The sequence below is a fragment of the Abramis brama genome, assembly GCF_963993115.1.
Source record: "Abramis brama genome assembly, contig: SCAFFOLD_114, whole genome shotgun sequence".
In the NCBI taxonomy this organism is placed as follows: domain Eukaryota; kingdom Metazoa; phylum Chordata; class Actinopteri; order Cypriniformes; family Leuciscidae; genus Abramis; species Abramis brama.
The window spans coordinates 3,849-20,440 of NW_028155919.1; the positions used below are offsets into that span (position 1 = coordinate 3,849).

Sequence of the window (16,592 nt, forward strand, 5' to 3'; positions counted from 1 at the left end):
TATAGGGGTGCACTACTGGAGTGCGTCTATAGGGGTGCAGTACTGGAGTGCGTCTATAGGGTGCAGTACTCAAGCGGGAAGGAAGTCGACCGGAAGTTGAAGTCGGCCGGGTGCCGCCATCTTGAGCGGAACTTCACTTGCGTTAGCAATCCCATTGACTTCCATTCATTTTGGCGTCACTTTGACAGCGAATAACTTTACATCTGAGGCGTTTGAAGACTCCATTTGTCCATTTTTTATTTCTAAAGAAACACGACAATGTATAAAATGCTCCATTACCTTGTAGCTTATGTAATGGCCCCGTAGAAGCAGTTTTTGTAAAAGTATGCTAACGATTGCGTCATAATCACGCGACTCTCTGTCGCACACTAGAGAGATTACCGTATGGACGGGAGGAGAAGCTCGCGGGCAATCGGGGAGACGTGGAGGCAAAATGACAATATAATTAATCAGAATACCTGGCAAAAGTTGCTCCTGCTCCAGCTCATGGACAGCTCCTAATCACACTCTCCGTCTCTGCAAGATTCGGAAGGGAATTATTCAGATTTCTCTTGGCACAGCTACTAGAAGACAGACGGGTTGCTCACGTGGTCCGTGTAACGCTTTGCTCGGTTTGAGTCTGCGCGTCAGGAAAGGAAGTGCTAAAAAATCGCTGAAAACGGGCTTCACTTGTCTCAACTGAGTTCCAATGGGGTCGCTGTGTCCATTTCTTTTACTGTCTATGGCAGTACTGGAGTGCGTCTATAGGGTGCAGTACTGGAGTGCGTCTATAGGGGTGCAGTACTGGAGTGCGTCTATAGGGTGCAGTACTGGAGTGCATCTTTTTTTTATTTAATTTTTTTTATTGAACACCAAGAACGTAACAAAAACAGAATATACATCTACAATGGCATTGATAAATACAGATAAATGAGTATTAAGCAAGGCACATGTCAGTCAAATAAATAGATAATGACAAAATAAAATAACATATTTGGAGATAGAAAAAAAACTACTGGAGTGTGTTGCAGAACTGGAGTGTGTCTATAGGGGTGCAGTACTGGAGTGTGTCTATAGGGGTGCAGAACTGGAGTGTGTCTATAGGGGTGCAGTACTGGAGTGTGTCTGTAGGGGGGTGTCTAACACTGAGGGGTGTTTCCGGTCAGTGAAGCCGAAGCGCAGCTGCTGGTAGTGTTTTCAGGCCTCGCTGCTGCTGAAGTGAAAGAGACACGGAACCGCGTGGAGTGGAGAAGAATTCAATCAGTAATCGTTCTTGAAAGTGAATTATAATTGTCGGTAATAATCATCCGAGACCTTAATCATTATTATCATGTCTCGGTACATGAGACCGCCGAATAGCTCACTGTTTGTTCGAAATATTTCCGACGAGTCCCGGTAAGTGAAACTTTTCCATTTACGCTATTATAAGACTCCATATTTCTGTTACATTTTCATCAATTAAGCTTCTGTCTGGTTAAACACGTTATTGTTCTCATTGATAATACTGTATATCTGATGTTAGAAGAAGGGTTTATTGTGGTTGGCGCGCGAATGTTGGCGCTCACGCGCATTGTTGTTTTTATTATTATTAATATTAACGTCTTCATCATCATCATCATTATCCCCTGTTAGTCTTTACAAATAGCTGTTTTTTTAGCTCAGGGACTGTAATTATCTTTGATGTATATTTATGTGTACTTAATAACCCTATGATCGAGATGAACTGCTGTTATTGCAGTAACCGAAGTGAAAGAGTTATCATCCTGATATTCCGCTTTTAAAGGCTGTATTCAGTCATTCTGTTCATGACTAAAGCTACTAATGAAGCATAATGACCAGAAAACTCGTGAAGTGAGACTACTTATTTCATATCCAGAACACTTTTCTTTAACTCTGGCTTTTAATGAATATTCTGGGACAATATTTGTGGCATAATGTTGAACAAAAATTAATTTTCACTCCTTTTTTTTATTTAGTTAATAAAAACATAACAGAAGGGAATGAATGGGGCAAATTGCTAAAATGGTGAATATCAGTATTACAGACACCAAGTGTGGAAAGTGGAAAAATCATGTACCAACCCTTTTTTTATTTTTGCAATGAAAAGGCGATGCCATAACCCTTAAAAGGTTGCAATACTAAAGCTATAACAGAAGAATGAATGAAAGTGCTTGTATAAAATCATCTTTAATCCTCCAGAAGCTGCCCTGTTTGGGTTAGCCAACCCTAGCCCTGTTTAAGTGTCTCCGCATAATCTTGTTTTGCCTTTTCTTTAAGAAACTGAGGGAAGATCCGAAAAGCTTGTTTTTGTATTAATCGACAGTATCTCGCTGCTTTACCCGCGGCGCTCAGTGTGTGTGAGTGTGTGTGTGTGTGTGAGAGAGAGAGAGAGAGAGAGAGAGTGTGTGTGTGTGTGGTCTGACGGCGGTGTGTGTGTGTGTGTGAGAGAGAGAGAGAGAGAGAGAGAGAGAGTGTGTGTGTGGTCTGACGGCAGTGTGTGTGTGTGTGTGAGAGAGAGAGAGAGAGTGTGTGTGTGTGTGTGTGGTCTGACGGCGGTGAGTGTGTGTGGGTGTGTGTGTGTGAGAGAGAGAGAGAGAGAGAGAGAGAGAGAGAGTGTGTGTGTGTGGTCTGACGGCGGTGAGTGTGTGTGTGTGTGAGTGAGAGAGAGAGAGAGTGTGTGTGTGTGGTCTGACGGCGGTGAGTGTGTGTGTGTGTGTGTGAGTGAGTGAGAGAGAGAGAGAGAGTGTGTGTGTGGTCTGACGGCGGTGAGTGTGTGTGTGTGTGTGTGTGTGTGTGTGTGAGAGAGAGAGAGAGTGTGTGTGTGGTCTGACGGCGGTGAGTGTGTGTGTGTGTGTGTGTGTGTGTGAGTGAGTGAGAGAGAGAGAGAGAGTGTGTGTGTGGTCTGACGGCGGTGAGTGTGTGTGTGTGTGTGTGTGTGTGTGTGTGAGAGAGAGAGAGAGTGTGTGTGTGGTCTGACGGCGGTGAGTGTGTGTGTGTCACTCGAGGGAGGTTGCACTTCCAGCAATGAGAACAAACGTGTGTATTTCCCGGTGTTCAGGCCAGAGGACCTGCGCCGAGAGTTCGGCCGATACGGGCCCGTTGCCGACGTCTACATTCCTCTAGACTTCTATTCACGCCGACCCAGAGGATTTGCGTACATTCAATATCCTTTTCAGCCAGTGTGGAGCTGCAGCGTGTGCGTGTGTGTGTGTGTGTGTGTGTGTTTCTCTCCGCAGCTCGCTCCAGTCTAACCCTTATTTCTCTGTTGTCGCCCCAGACTGTGTAAAGCGTCCAGTCGTGGAGCCCGGCACAAACACAGAGTTAACAGAGCCGTGTAGAGTAGGACTAAAGCCAAGCCACAGCAGCCAAGAAAGAAAGATCAAGCGATCGCTACTTACAGAGAGGCAAAGTCAAGTCAAGTGTCAAAGCAAGTTAAAGATCGAAGAGACAGAGGAAAAGAGAAGAAAGAGGAGGAGTGACAGAGAGAAAACAAAGTGCAGACAGAGACGAGCGGCGGCTAAAGAGTGTAAAGATCCAGGTAAAGGTGCCACCCGTATCCTCCATCATTCAGAACCTGCTTCTGCTCAGTGTGTGTGTGTGTGTGTGAGAGAGAGAGGAAGCTCATGTTCAGTGTGTGTGTGTGTGAGAGAGAGAGGAAGCTCATGTTCAGTGTGTGAGGAATCTCATGTTCAGTGTGGGCTGCCGCACTGTGTAGTGTGCACTGTGTAGTGTGCACTGTGTAGTGTGCACTGTGTAGTGTGCACTGTGTAGTGTGCACTGTGTAGTGTGCACTGTGTAGTGTGCACTGTGTAGTGTGCACTGTGTAGTGTGCACTGTGTAGTGTGCACTGTGTAGTGTGCACTGTGCCGTTAGAGCCCTTAATAGCGCAGCACGTTTGAAGATGTCCGTGATGCGGAGGACGCCCTGCACAACCTGGACAGGAAGTGGGTTTGCGGACGGCAGATCGAGATCCAGTTCGCTCAGGGAGATCGCAAGAGTAAGTTCTGCTGGATCTGAGAGGTGTGTGTGTGTGTGTGGAGTGTTTACACGAGTGTCCTCTTGTGTTTCTCAGCACCCGGTCAGATGAAGACGAAGGAGCGTCAGTCTCCGCGCAGCGAACGGGATGGCAGACGCAGACGCTCTCGCAGCCGCAGTGACAGACGCAGATCACGCAGCCAATCCTACGAGAGACGGCGCCGGCGGTCCGACAGCCCCCGAGAGTGAGTAACATGATCACGGTCACATGACCTCTGTCACATGATCACGGTTGCATAACCTCCGTCACATGACGTACATAACCTCTGTCACATGATCTCTGTGATCCGTCGCATGATCATGGTCGCATGATCTCCATCACATGATCACGGCCACATGATCTCCGTCACATGATCACGGTCGCATGACCTCCGTCACATGACATACATAACCTCTGTCACATGATCTCTGTGATCCGTCACATGACCCCTGTCGCATGACCACGGTCACATGATCTCCGTCGCATGATCTACGTCACATGACCTGCATGACCTCTGTCACATGATCTCTGTGATCCGTCGCGTGACCTCTGTCACATGATCTCTGTGATCCGTCGCATAACCTCTGTCACATGATCTCTGTGATCCGTCACATGACCCCTGTCGCATGACCACGGTCACATGATCTCCGTCGCATGATCTCCGTCACATGACCTGGATGATCTCTGTCACATGATCTCTGTGATCTGTCGCGTGACCTCCATCACATGACCTACATGATCTGTCACATGACCGCCGTCGCATGACCTCCATCACATGACCTGTCACATGACTTACATGATCTGTCACATGACCTCTGTGGAGAACCGTAGCTCTGTGAGCGCTGACGTGTGTTTCTCCCAGCAGCTCCAGAGGAAGGCCCCACAGCAGACGCAGCCGCAGTCGAGAACATGACAGGTAAATCCACTGACCCTTTCAGAGAAGCTTCACTGTTGGCTTTCAAATTTTGGAGACGAAAATTTGACTCATTTTCAGATTGTTTGTCAAAAATAAACATCTCAGGAAAATGGTATGGGGTTTTTAATCAAAATATGACATTCTGTTACGAGACAGGGCATTGATTTCATCATACCAGCAACTAGTCCAGGGTTTCTCAAACTCGGTCCTGGAGGGCCACTGTCCTGCACAGTTTAGCTCCAACCCTGATCAAACACACCTAGCTGTGAGTTTCTAGTGATCCTGAAGACATTGATTAGCTTGCTCAGGTGTGTTAGATCAGGGTTGGAGCTAAACTGTGCAGGACAGTGGCCCTCCAGGACCGAGTTTGAGAAACCCTGAACTAGTCGCTTAATGAAGGGATTGCTCTGTAAACTAGGCTAATTAGACGCCCCTTGACGCTCTAATGTTGCCAGTCACACAGATCTCTGTAGCGCACATGAACTCATCACTTGTTTCCACTTTAAGGCACGGCAGAAATCATGAATGAACACAACGCTCGACATTAACGCTTCTAAGCCTTCTATGTCTGTGTGAGGTTCTGTTATCACACGAGCTGTTGAAGCTCCGCCCTCTGCGCCGGGAGCAGCAGCTCATTTGCATTTAAATAACGTAATTGTTAAAAAATATATGAATAAACAGGAAGTAAACACTCAGTAATCTGGTGAATTTGTGCGCACTGGTAATATTTCTTAAAATAAAGACAAGGTAACCCTAATTTTACATACAGCACACAGTGAGAATGGCCATGAACATTGGATATAGCACAGCTTATTTTAAAATCAAGAATTTAAAGTCGATTATGCGTCTCCAGTAAAGCTGAACTGACCGTCACACAGAGTAACACGATCGTACAGGTTTGTGAAATTAAGTGTTTATTAAATATTCAGAGATTTGTTTAAATTAAATAGATGTGCATTTACTGAATGTTGACAGTAAATGAGAAAGTATTATATCCTATTGTTTGCCAATTTCAATAGGCCTAATATAAAAGCAACGCTATACTTTTTCACATACCGTTTACTTTCTTTGACAGTTCTAATTAAGAATGCAATAGATAAGACTGTTTAACTAAGGCAATTAATTAATTAATGAAGAATGGGATCAGGTGCTGAGAACGTCAAAATAAAAGTCCCGCTTCTAACACATCGGCCAATCAGAAAAACATATCAGCCGATATCGGTCGACCACTAGCTAAGATACGGTGGAGATGAGGCGAAGCTCTGACTCTGACCCGAGTCTGATAGGAGTGATGTTGCAGGAGCAGAAACTGATCCACTGCTGTGTGTTTGATGCTCTTTACATGTAATGGTCCGTGTGTGTGTGTGTTGCACTGCAGTATTGTAATGGTCATGTGATCCTCAGGCACCGGCCGTCTGCGCGTGAACACCACCGCTCTCGAGGCGACGAGCGCTCCCGCAGCCCCTCTCACTCCAAGGCCCGGCCCGGACGCAGAGAGTCTGACGCGGCTCGGTCCCGGTCCAAGTCCATCAGCCCACGTCAAGCCAACGACTTCCACTCGGAGAACCAGGATTCTGCTCTGGGCAAGACACACACACGCTCCCAGTCCCGGTCCCGCTCCCCGTCCCGCTCACGGTCCCGCTCGCGCTCCTGGGCCGGGCGCAAGTCCTGGGGGCATTAGAGCCGGAGCCACAGCTTTGAGTCCTCAATGGGTTTTCTTCTTTTTCTCGGTTTAGTGTTTGGGATGCAGTGTGAAGGTGTATAAAGCGGTCATAAACCTGCCAGTTTCAGCTGTCAGTCTATTTCTTTTAATATGGAGAGTCAACCTACATCCAGTTTTAGCAAGCGTTCACATGTCTGTTGATCGGCTGCCAAGTATTCAGCGAAAGACGTCTTCTGGGTTTAGTTCACAAGCGCAGCTGCATTTGAGACAGAATGAGAGATGAATATGGCTTTCAATATTTTTGTATGAGATTTGTGTTAGTTGACCAGTAATGGCCATCCATTTAAAACGGTCTTCCATGAGTGTCTCGGATGTGTTTTTTACTTTTAAAATCTGCAGGCCTTTTACATGTAACCTCAAAATGAAATAAATTTCTTGTGCATCAGTTTGTTGTTGATCTCCTTGATCTCATTTTATCCTCAGATCTTACTAGCTTACTTACTTAATTAGCACATTGTGTACTTGTGTTTTAATGTCTAGATTGACTGGTAATTGATCCTCTTACATGTGTGACGTCACACAACAGAGCGTTTAGCCTTCTGATTGAGTTTCCAAAACCCTAAAATTAACTTTCTTATTGACTCGCCCTCATTCCTTCCAAATCTGTTGGACTGTAACAAAAAAGATATTTTGAAAATTGTCTTTAAAAAAAAAAAAAAGCTCTATATTCAATATGTAATATGTGCATGTTCTACTTTTAGAAAAACTACAATTTGGAATAACATGAAGGAAATAATTTCCTGTCTAATCAAACTAGAAGTTGATCATAAAATGCTGCTACTTTATTCTGTCCTTTGCTTTGAATAGTCCTGTTCTCTACACGAGTGTCCTTTGACGACACGTGTCTCATAAACCGGCCGCTGACCTCGTGACCCCTCAGCATTACGTGATCGTAGTTTGCGTGGAACAGAACTGCCACTTGCATATAAAAGCAGCAAATCAATGAGGCTGTTTTCATGACAACAAAACCCTTCCCATGATCTATTGCCTCCCGAGCCTCTGATTGGCCGAGAGGTGCTGAAGCTCCGCCCACTCAAAACATCGCTGCGCTCTCTGGCCATTGATTCTTCATAGATGGGTTTGAAAAACATTGACAGACATCGGCTTGAGGGAAAATCTTGATTGGGATCAGAGAGCAGTTCATGTATGAAATCGGACATGACCGATTGATCATTAATGAGGATAATAAGTATCGACAAATGGAGAACTAGTTAATCTCACAGACTCCATCAGCCTGTAACTGCACGCATGGGCTGCTGTTTTTGCTTTTACACATTGAGGCAAGCAGAACCTGAGCGAGTCTCTTCAGTTCACAGCTGAATCTGATGAATGAACCGTGAAAGCTTCTCCCAGTGTGAGTTGCATGACTGCAGTGGTGCTGTCTGTCTCAGTGGAGGGTCGGTCAGTCCCTCAGAGTCCACATGACCCGCAGTGGTGCTGTCTGTCTCAGTGGAGGGTCGGTCAGTCCCTCAGAGTCCACATGACCCGCAGTGGTGCTGTCTGTCTCAGTGGAGGGTCGGTCAGTCCCTCAGAGTCCACATGACCCTCAGGCCTTTACAGTGGCACGGCGCGCAACACACCGCATCGATCACTTGTTCCAGGATATAAAGTCACCAGCGACCTACATTTGCCAAACCAGTGTCTCTTTCAGCTAATAGTGAAGCAGATGTATTTTGATCATGCCATTAGCTGGATTCAGTTTTTCTCATTTAATATTTTTATATCTTTGAGAGAAGTGACTATTTCAAATGGTGAGTACTGCTCATTTTTTATTGTCTGTGAACTTTTGTTATCAGTTTTCAGCTTCATGTTAATAGACGTGCCTCCAGATCTCAGTAAGGTTACACAGACGGCACTTGTCAGCATGTTCTCGCGCTGTAGCCCGTGTTAAAGTACAGCATGGTATGTGTTGTGTGCGCGACTGAGCTGTTTCTCGGCCCGTCAGGAGGATGGGGGACTGGAACTTCTTGGGGGGAATTCTGGAGGAGGTCCACATCCACTCCACCATGGTGGGAAAGATCTGGCTCACCATCCTCTTCATCTTCCGCATGCTGGTTCTGGGCGTGGCGGCCGAGGACGTGTGGAACGACGAGCAGTCCGACTTCATCTGTAACACGGAGCAGCCCGGCTGCCACAACGTGTGCTACGACCGGGCCTTCCCCATCTCCCTGATCCGCTACTGGGTCCTGCAGGTCATCTTCGTGTCCTCGCCCTCGCTGGTCTACATGGGTCACGCCATATACCGGCTGCGTGTGCTGGAGAAGGAGCGGCACTGCAAGAGAGTGGCCCTGCGTCGGGAGCTGGAGACCATGGACCCGGAAGTTCTGGAGCCCCGGCGTCGGGTCGAGCGGGAGCTCAGGCAGCTGGAGACCGGGAAGCTCAACAAGGCTCCGCTGCGGGGGTCTCTGCTCAGGACATACGTGGCCCACATCGTGACCCGGTCCGTGGTGGAGATGGGCTTCATGCTGGGTCAGTACCTGCTGTACGGGCACCACCTGGAGCCGCTGTACAAGTGTGAGCGGGAGCCGTGCCCCAACACCGTGGACTGCTTCGTCTCCCGGCCCACGGAGAAGAGCGTGTTCATGGTGTTCATGCAGGGCATCGCTGCGGTGTCCCTGTTCCTCAGCCTGTTGGAGATCCTGCATCTCGCATACAAGAAGCTGAAGACGGGAATCCTGGACTACTATCCTCAGCTGAAAGATGACCTGGGAGATTATTACGGCAAGAAGAACTCAGTGGTGCATCAGGCGTGTGTGAGCCAGGGGCGGAAAGCCACCATTCCCACGGTCCCGGGCGGATTCGCTCCGCTCCTGGAGAAACAGGGGAACGGCCCCACATACCCCGCGCTCATCAGCCCCCTGTGCGCCTTCATCCCGGTCAAGGGCGAGCCGGGTCTGGACCCGCAAAGGGAGAACCGGGACCTCATTCTCAGTCCGCTGGAGCGCAACAGCAACTCCAACAACACGAGCGGGACCCGCTCTCCACTGGTGCTCGAGTCCGAGAGCTCGGTTCTGCCCGGCCCGACGGCGCTGCGCAAGCAGAGGAGAGTGAGCCCGGCCTGGAACTGCAGCACCGTGATGGAGGGCAACGGGTTGGACAGCGGAGACTCCAGCGCCGGGCCTGAGGCCGACCCGAGCATGAGGACTCGCTGCGGACAGGCCGTGTCCAGGTCCGACCTGAGGAGAGCCGGCAGAACACACACGCCCGACTCTGTGGCGGAGCTGAGCTCTGGGTCACGGCACCACAGTTCTGTGGAGAGTCCCAGCTTCTCTCCGGGCCGACAGAGAGCGTCCCCGACCGGCAGCAGCAGACGAGCAGGCCTAAAGATCTGACGATACTCAAGATACTCTCTGAAGATACTCCAGATACTCTCCTGTGTCTTTATTAACCCTATTGGCAGATCTGAAGATACTCCAGATACTCTACTGTGTCTTTATTAACCCTATTGGCAGATCTGAAGATACTCCAGATACTCTACTGTGTCTTTATTAACCCTATTGGCAGATCTGAAGATACTCCAGATACTCTACTGTGTCTTTATTAACCCTATTGGCAGATCTGAAGATACTCCAGATACTCTCCTGTCTTTATTAACCCTATTGGCAGATCTGAAGATACTCAAGATACTCTACTGTGTCTTTATTAACCCTATTGGCAGATCTGAAGATACTCCAGATACTCTCCTGTGTCTTTATTAACCCTATTGGCAGATCTGAAGATACTCAAGATACTCTACTGTGTCTTTATTAACCCTATTGGCAGATCTGAAGATACTCCAGATACTCTACTGTGTCTTTATTAACCCTATTGGCAGATCTGAAGATACTCCAGATACTCTCCTGTGTCTTTATTAACCCTATTGGCAGATCTGAAGATACTCCAGATACTCTACTGTGTCTTTATTAACCCTATTGGCAGATCTGAAGATACTCCAGATACTCTACTGTGTCTTTATTAACCCTATTGGCAGATCTGAAGATACTCCAGATACTCTACTGTGTCTTTATTAACCCTATTGGCAGATCTGAAGATACTCCAGATACTCTCCTGTGTCTTTATTAACCCTATAGGCAGATCTGAAGATACTCAAGATACTCTACTGTGTCTTTATTAACCCTATTGGCAGATCTGAAGATACTCCAGATACTCTACTGTGTCTTTATTAACCCTATTGGCAGATCTGAAGATACTCCAGATACTCTACTGTGTCTTTATTAACCCTATTGGCAGATCTGAAGATACTCAAGATACTCTACTGTGTCTTTATTAACCCTATTGGCAGATCTGAAGATACTCCAGATACTCTACTGTGTCTTTATTAACCCTATTGGCAGATCTGAAGATACTCCAGATACTCTCCTGTGTCTTTATTAACCCTATTGGCAGATCTGAAGATACTCAAGATACTCTACTGTGTCTTTATTAACCCTATTGGCAGATCTGAAGATACTCCAGATACTCTACTGTGTCTTTATTAACCCTATTGGCAGATCTGAAGATACTCAAGATACTCTACTGTGTCTTTATTAACCCTATTGGCAGATCTGAAGATACTCCAGATACTCTACTGTGTCTTTATTAACCCTATTGGCAGATCTGAAGATACTCCAGATACTCTCCTGTGTCTTTATTAACCCTATTGGCAGATCTGAAGATACTCCAGATACTCTCCTGTCTTTATTAACCCTATTGGCAGATCTGAAGATACTCAAGATACTCTCCTGTGTCTTTATTAACCCTATTGGCAGATCTGAAGATACTCCAGATACTCTACTGTGTCTTTATTAACCCTATTGGCAGATCTGAAGATACTCCAGATACTCTACTGTGTCTTTATTAACCCTATTGGCAGATCTGAAGATACTCAAGATACTCTACTGTGTCTTTATTAACCCTATTGGCAGATCTGAAGATACTCAAGATACTCTCCTGTGTCTTTATTAACCCTATTGGCAGATCTGAAGATACTCCAGATACTCTCCTGTGTCTTTATTAACCCTATTGGCAGATCTGAAGATACTCCAGATACTCTCCTGTCTTTATTAACCCTATTGGCAGATCTGAAGATACTCCAGATACTCTCCTGTGTCTTTATTAACCCTATTGGCAGATCTGAAGATACTCCAGATACTCTCCTGTGTCTTTATTAACCCTATTGGCAGATCTGAAGATACTCCAGATACTCTACTGTGTCTTTATTAACCCTATAGGTCACATGACAGGTTTCTGTCTCTCAAGTAAGATTTTGTTTTGCCTTGGTGAAGGGATAGTTCACCCAAATAAATGATCATTCTGTCATCATGTAAATGTCTTTTAATGTAAATTTAGTTTTGTTGTTGTTTGTTTGGTCCATAAAATTAGCCAATGGGAACCAAACTGGTTTGTGACACAGATTTGGAACAACATGAGGGCAAGTAAATGATGACAATGGACTTTTGTTTTGGGTGAACTATATCTTTAAATTCTAGTCTAGCATTATTCTCTTCCTGGACCCTTACAGTATGTTTAAATGTTTAACTTCTAGAACGAGGACTCGTGGCTGCATGTTCTTCTAAATGTAAATATGTTTTTAGCTGAAACCATCGCTGATTGACAGACATATCTCAGTGTGAACAGTGATGTGTACAGTACAGAGATGAGCAAGTACATGCTGTGAGTTTGTACACACTTAGTTTATAACCCCCTTGCAGAATTTATGCAAATATGAGAGAAATTGTCATACTGAACAAAAAAATGTATCATGCAGATTGCAGATTCTGTAAGGGTAGGCAAACACACACCAAACTATCGAGGCAAAGCTACAAAAGGGATTATTTCCCACAATGCACCTGTCTCGCCTTCAAATACATTTGACAATTAAAATGTAAAAACTTTGATCAATATTTTTCCAAAATCAACACACAGATCTCATATATAGAATTATGTTGCACACTTTAGGCAGGGTTAGGGTTGTTTTCCAGGAGGCTGTTGCACGAATGTACCTGTTAAACTGAAGATGCATAAGAGTGTTTTAGATTGTTTACAGATTTGTGAAGGATTGTAAAGATCACTGTAATAATAAAGCATGTTCGCGTACAGATACGGGCCTCTGAAGAACTGGACGTGTGTTTGAGCTCAGGATCATGGACTCGCTCCTCCACAAACTGTTCTAACCATCTAAAAGAAGTTGATTCTGTATGTACAAGAAACCTGTAAGAGCGTTATCTTATGTCCTGTACGTGATGTACTCTGTCACTAACAGTTTAAAGTAGTTTAAGGTGAACATATTTGAAATACGGGACCGAGTTCATCTAAGAAACGTTCTGAAGCATTGTTTTTAATAAAGTTTTATATTAAAGCATCAAGGTCTAATTTAAAGTCTTTAAATATGCATTTTAATATGTTCTTCAAGTGTATAACTAATGTTTGTAGTTTCATAAATCTCTACTAATATTATTATACCAATATCCACAAATCAAGAACAGTGCAAAAATTTTATTTTATTAAATGTCAGGCACAAATTTGTTGAACATAAATTGTCACTTCTTAGACATTGTATTACAAAACAAACACTAATGAACAAATAATATTTTTTACTAATGCAAAGAAAAATTTCAAAATGTCAACGAGGTTTTATTCTGTTGCTTCTTCCTGCGCTGGCTCGTACTGCAGGAGCTGTGGATGAAGGTCACAAAACAAGAGTCATTCTCTCTCACACACACACACACACACACACACATTATCGTGCCACCATGAGCTGAAGCGCCTGTCTAACACTCGTAACTCCACGAGGCTGAACCTGAGCGTCTGTGAATGTGGTAGCGGTGTAGTCATCTCACCCTGTTTCTCAGATCCTTGTTCTCTGCCAGGAGCTGCTCATACTTCTTCTGTAAGTCCGTCAGTTCCAGACGCAGAGTCTCCGAGTCGTCCTCCTCCGGTCCTGCGACGCCCAGGTGATGCTTGATGAAGCTGAGGTTAGGGTTAGTTAAGGCTGGTAATCCACACATTCACACTGACTCCATGTCGACCACACTCACATCAGTCTTTGTTAAAACACATTAATACACGTTTGTCATTTAATTTGCCACAAGCTTGGGCGTAACAGTCAGAAGTTATTTAAATATATTATTTATTCATAGCATTGCATTCACAAACTTGTTATTTATAAATCAAATTTTAATTGAAATTAACTCAATTGCAGCATGATAAAAATACGGCGTGTTTTATCAGCTGAATGTAAGTGCGGTTACGTTAAACAGCGGGATCTAGTTTTGCTTTACATCTATCTATAAATTACAGAAACGTCTGTCTGTCTGTCTCTGTGTGTGTGTGTGTGTGTGTGTGTGTGTGTGTGTGTTATTCGCATATCTCTCGAACCGTTAGTCCGATGGATTTCTAACTCGACAGGTGTCTCGCTACGGGCACGAGTAAGTGCAGTGCTAAGTTAGACATTGTTTGGATGAGAAATGCAAAAGATATCGTTAAAAATACCAGTAAATGAAGCCCCAAGAAGGTTGTGGTTTAAAAATAAACATTCTGACATAAACACTCTGTCAGCTACACTGTTTACTTCTGAATATTATAGTTTATTCACGGGCATCATTTGTAGTAGCCTATTCACAAACTCTTTGCTCAAGCGTAGCATTTTTTCAGAGTTCACTGTGTAGCCTGCTCCCTGAAATCTGTAAGTCACCTACGCCGTTTACTTCTGTATATTATATCTACCTATAAATTACAGGAACATCTTTCTGTCTGTGTCTGTGTCTGTGTGTGTGTCTGTCTGTCTGTCTGTGTGTGTGTGTGTGTGTGTGTGTGTGTGTGTGTGTGTGTGTGTGTGTGTGTGTGTTATTCGCATATCTCTCGAACCGTTAGTCCGATGGATTTCAAACTCGACAGGTGTCTCGCTACAGGCACGAGTAAGTGCAGTGCTAAGTTTGACATTGTTAGCTTGGAGTTCCCTGTGTATCTGCTCCCTGAATCGTGTAGTTCAATGTTCCACATTTATTGTATGTCATTATGTCAGTATCAGTATTTGCTTTCTACCATGCACAAATAAAAATGTCACTGAACTTTTGCTGTGCAATTGTAACAATGAGCACTCAAACACACCAAACCAACAATTACTAAAAACACACACAAAAACTGATTTTGCACAGGCATTTTGCACTAGTAAGTCTAAAGGGAATGAGCTGTTGTGGCGACGAGATTGAGAGCAGATTCTGGTCTCAGAACGGCAGATTTGAGCAGATTCTGGTCTCAGAACGGCAGATTTGAGCAGATTCTGGTCTCAGAACGGCAGATTTGAGCAGATTCTGGTCTCAGAACGGCAGATTTGAGCAGATTCTGGTCTCAGAACGGCAGATTGAGCAGATTCTGGTCTCAGAACGGCAGATTTGAGCAGATTCTGGTCTCAGAACGGCAGATTTGAGCAGATTCTGGTCTCAGAACGGCAGATTTGAGCAGATTCTGGTCTCAGAACGGCAGATTTGAGCAGATTCTGGTCTCAGAACGGCAGATTTGAGCAGATTCTGGTCTCAGAACAGCAGATTTGAGCAGATTCTGGTCTCAGAACAGCACAGAAGCGTTTGGTTTCAGTAAAGGATACTCTAAGGCATTGTTGGGTTTCTCCGTTTCCTCGTACAAAGCCACCAAGACTGAAATACAGAAGGTCTATTCAGCTGCATGCAAAAGATGTTTGATTAATATTGATTTGATGAGTGATTTTACCATTGGTGAGACTGTCGAGGACTCCGGCCTTCTCCAGATATCTCCTGAACTGCTCTCGCTTCGACTCGGAGGCCTGCACACATCACACCACAGAAGAACACTCTAACTCCTTCCACCTCAGAACAACTTTCCCCAATCTCGAGCTAAAGTAGGTGAAACACTCACACACATTCAGCTGTGAGTTAGAGAGGATTCACATACACATATTAGAGCAGTTGAATGACATTTAAAGTGTCTAAATGTCACTTTGTCAGATTCTGTATGAAGTGTCTAGTATTTGAGTCAATATTGTGTTTGTTAGTGTCGCTAGTTAATGAGATTCTGTTCAGCTGTGTGAACTTCAGGAGAAGCGACACTAAAACACCAGCGGCTTTAACGAAGACAAAGATCCAAACACACACTTTATCACACATTTATACTGTAAGTTTAAAGTTTACGTTCTTTCACTGCGTCCGTGAAAGATATATAACGTTAGCTTTTAAAAGCTAAACAACAGCTCAAATGCTTTCTGTTCTAGTTAAACAGCATCTTTACATGTATAAATGTCGAGTTTTATTTACTCACTCTGTAATGCGCCATCGCGAATGACAGCCACGAAATGTTTGTTCGCCAAATGCCTCGGACGGGCGACTCTTCCGTGCGCATGCGCTGAGCAAAGGCGGAAACACAACACACACGGTCGCCCTGGCAACGCTTAAAGGGACCGTCATCAACACTAACAGCCAGCCACACATACAAGGAAATTAGTCTTTGTGGTTGTATGGTCATATTATTTTATCAATATAGTTATTGCATTTATTCATTGTTAATGTTTTTTGGTGATTATACATGCGGGATAGATTAATTAACAGACTCACAGATATTCATTTTCATTTATGTGTTTCATTTAGTTTGAAAACTGATTCTCTCGACTGTGGTTACAGCATTACAGCCTGAAAATCATATAATTATCGTCATGATTCATATTTTTCGTCTCGTTTTCGTTGATGAAATGAACAGTGTTTTTGAGTAATTTACTAGATTTAAAATTACACAGTTGATTAATTCACCACATTAATAATGACCAAAGACTTTCATAAATAAAATCATGTAGCTGCTAATATTTTTGCAGAAATAATAATGCTGGAATTCAGAAGTACTACACAGAGCAAACTGCTATATTAAGATAGCATGTTAAAAAGAGTTAATAAATACAATAATTCTTGGATTTAATAGATTTCTCTGTAATTATATAAAACTATATTGTCAGTTCA

General features: G+C 44.4%; 3 protein-coding genes across 4 annotated transcripts; 2 read left to right on the plus strand and 1 right to left on the minus strand.

Annotated features, from left to right (window-relative positions):
• The first annotated feature begins 1,172 nt into the window (after positions 1-1,172).
• srsf10b (serine and arginine rich splicing factor 10b) lies at positions 1,173-7,018 on the plus strand. Of its 2 annotated transcripts, none has more exons than XM_084139111.1 (6): positions 1,173-1,374; positions 3,038-3,142; positions 3,873-3,976; positions 4,052-4,199; positions 4,857-4,910; positions 6,315-7,018. In XM_084139111.1, exons 1-6 carry the CDS (start codon positions 1,310-1,312, stop codon positions 6,589-6,591), a joined length of 753 nt encoding a protein of 250 aa, XP_083995237.1. In that variant the 5' UTR covers positions 1,173-1,309; the 3' UTR covers positions 6,592-7,018. The 2 variants fall into 2 exon arrangements, with proteins under 2 accessions (XP_083995237.1, XP_083995238.1); XM_084139112.1 differs by having other exon boundaries at positions 4,860-4,910.
• A 1,463-nt stretch (positions 7,019-8,481) lies between these two features.
• gja9b (gap junction protein alpha 9b) lies at positions 8,482-9,965 on the plus strand (the record flags this gene model as incomplete). Its single annotated transcript, XM_084139110.1, has 1 exon — positions 8,482-9,965. Exon 1 carries the CDS (start codon positions 8,583-8,585, stop codon positions 9,963-9,965), a length of 1,383 nt encoding a protein of 460 aa, XP_083995236.1. The 5' UTR covers positions 8,482-8,582.
• Positions 9,966-13,092: 3,127 nt separating this feature from the next.
• Positions 13,093-16,018, minus strand: mycbp (MYC binding protein). The gene is made up of 5 exons (XM_084139113.1): positions 15,904-16,018; positions 15,340-15,412; positions 15,218-15,266; positions 13,452-13,581; positions 13,093-13,287 (listed from the first exon to the last, which is right to left on the minus strand). The coding sequence occupies exons 1-5, from the start codon at positions 15,982-15,984 to the stop codon at positions 13,246-13,248; spliced, it is 375 nt and encodes a 124-aa protein (XP_083995239.1). The 5' UTR covers positions 15,985-16,018; the 3' UTR covers positions 13,093-13,245.
• Between the last annotated feature and the right edge of the window lie 574 nt (positions 16,019-16,592).

Excerpts from the sequence above, each read along its gene's own strand:
- srsf10b (XM_084139111.1), top strand. The coding sequence starts at position 1,310 with ATGTCTCGGTACATGAGACCGCCGAATAGCTCACTGTTTGTTCGAAAT. Across the intron at positions 1,375-3,037 it reads AATATTTCCGACGAGTCCCG|GCCAGAGGACCTGCGCCGAG; the intron begins GTAAGTGAAACT and ends CCCGGTGTTCAG. Across the intron at positions 4,200-4,856 it reads CGGTCCGACAGCCCCCGAGA|CAGCTCCAGAGGAAGGCCCC; the intron begins GTGAGTAACATG and ends TGTTTCTCCCAG.
- mycbp (XM_084139113.1), bottom strand. The coding sequence starts at position 15,984 with ATGCGCACGGAAGAGTCGCCCGTCCGAGGCATTTGGCGAACAAACATT. Across the intron at positions 15,413-15,903 it reads TCGCGATGGCGCATTACAGA|GCCTCCGAGTCGAAGCGAGA; the intron begins GTGAGTAAATAA and ends TGATGTGTGCAG. Across the intron at positions 15,267-15,339 it reads CCTCGACAGTCTCACCAATG|TCTTGGTGGCTTTGTACGAG; the intron begins GTAAAATCACTC and ends TCTGTATTTCAG.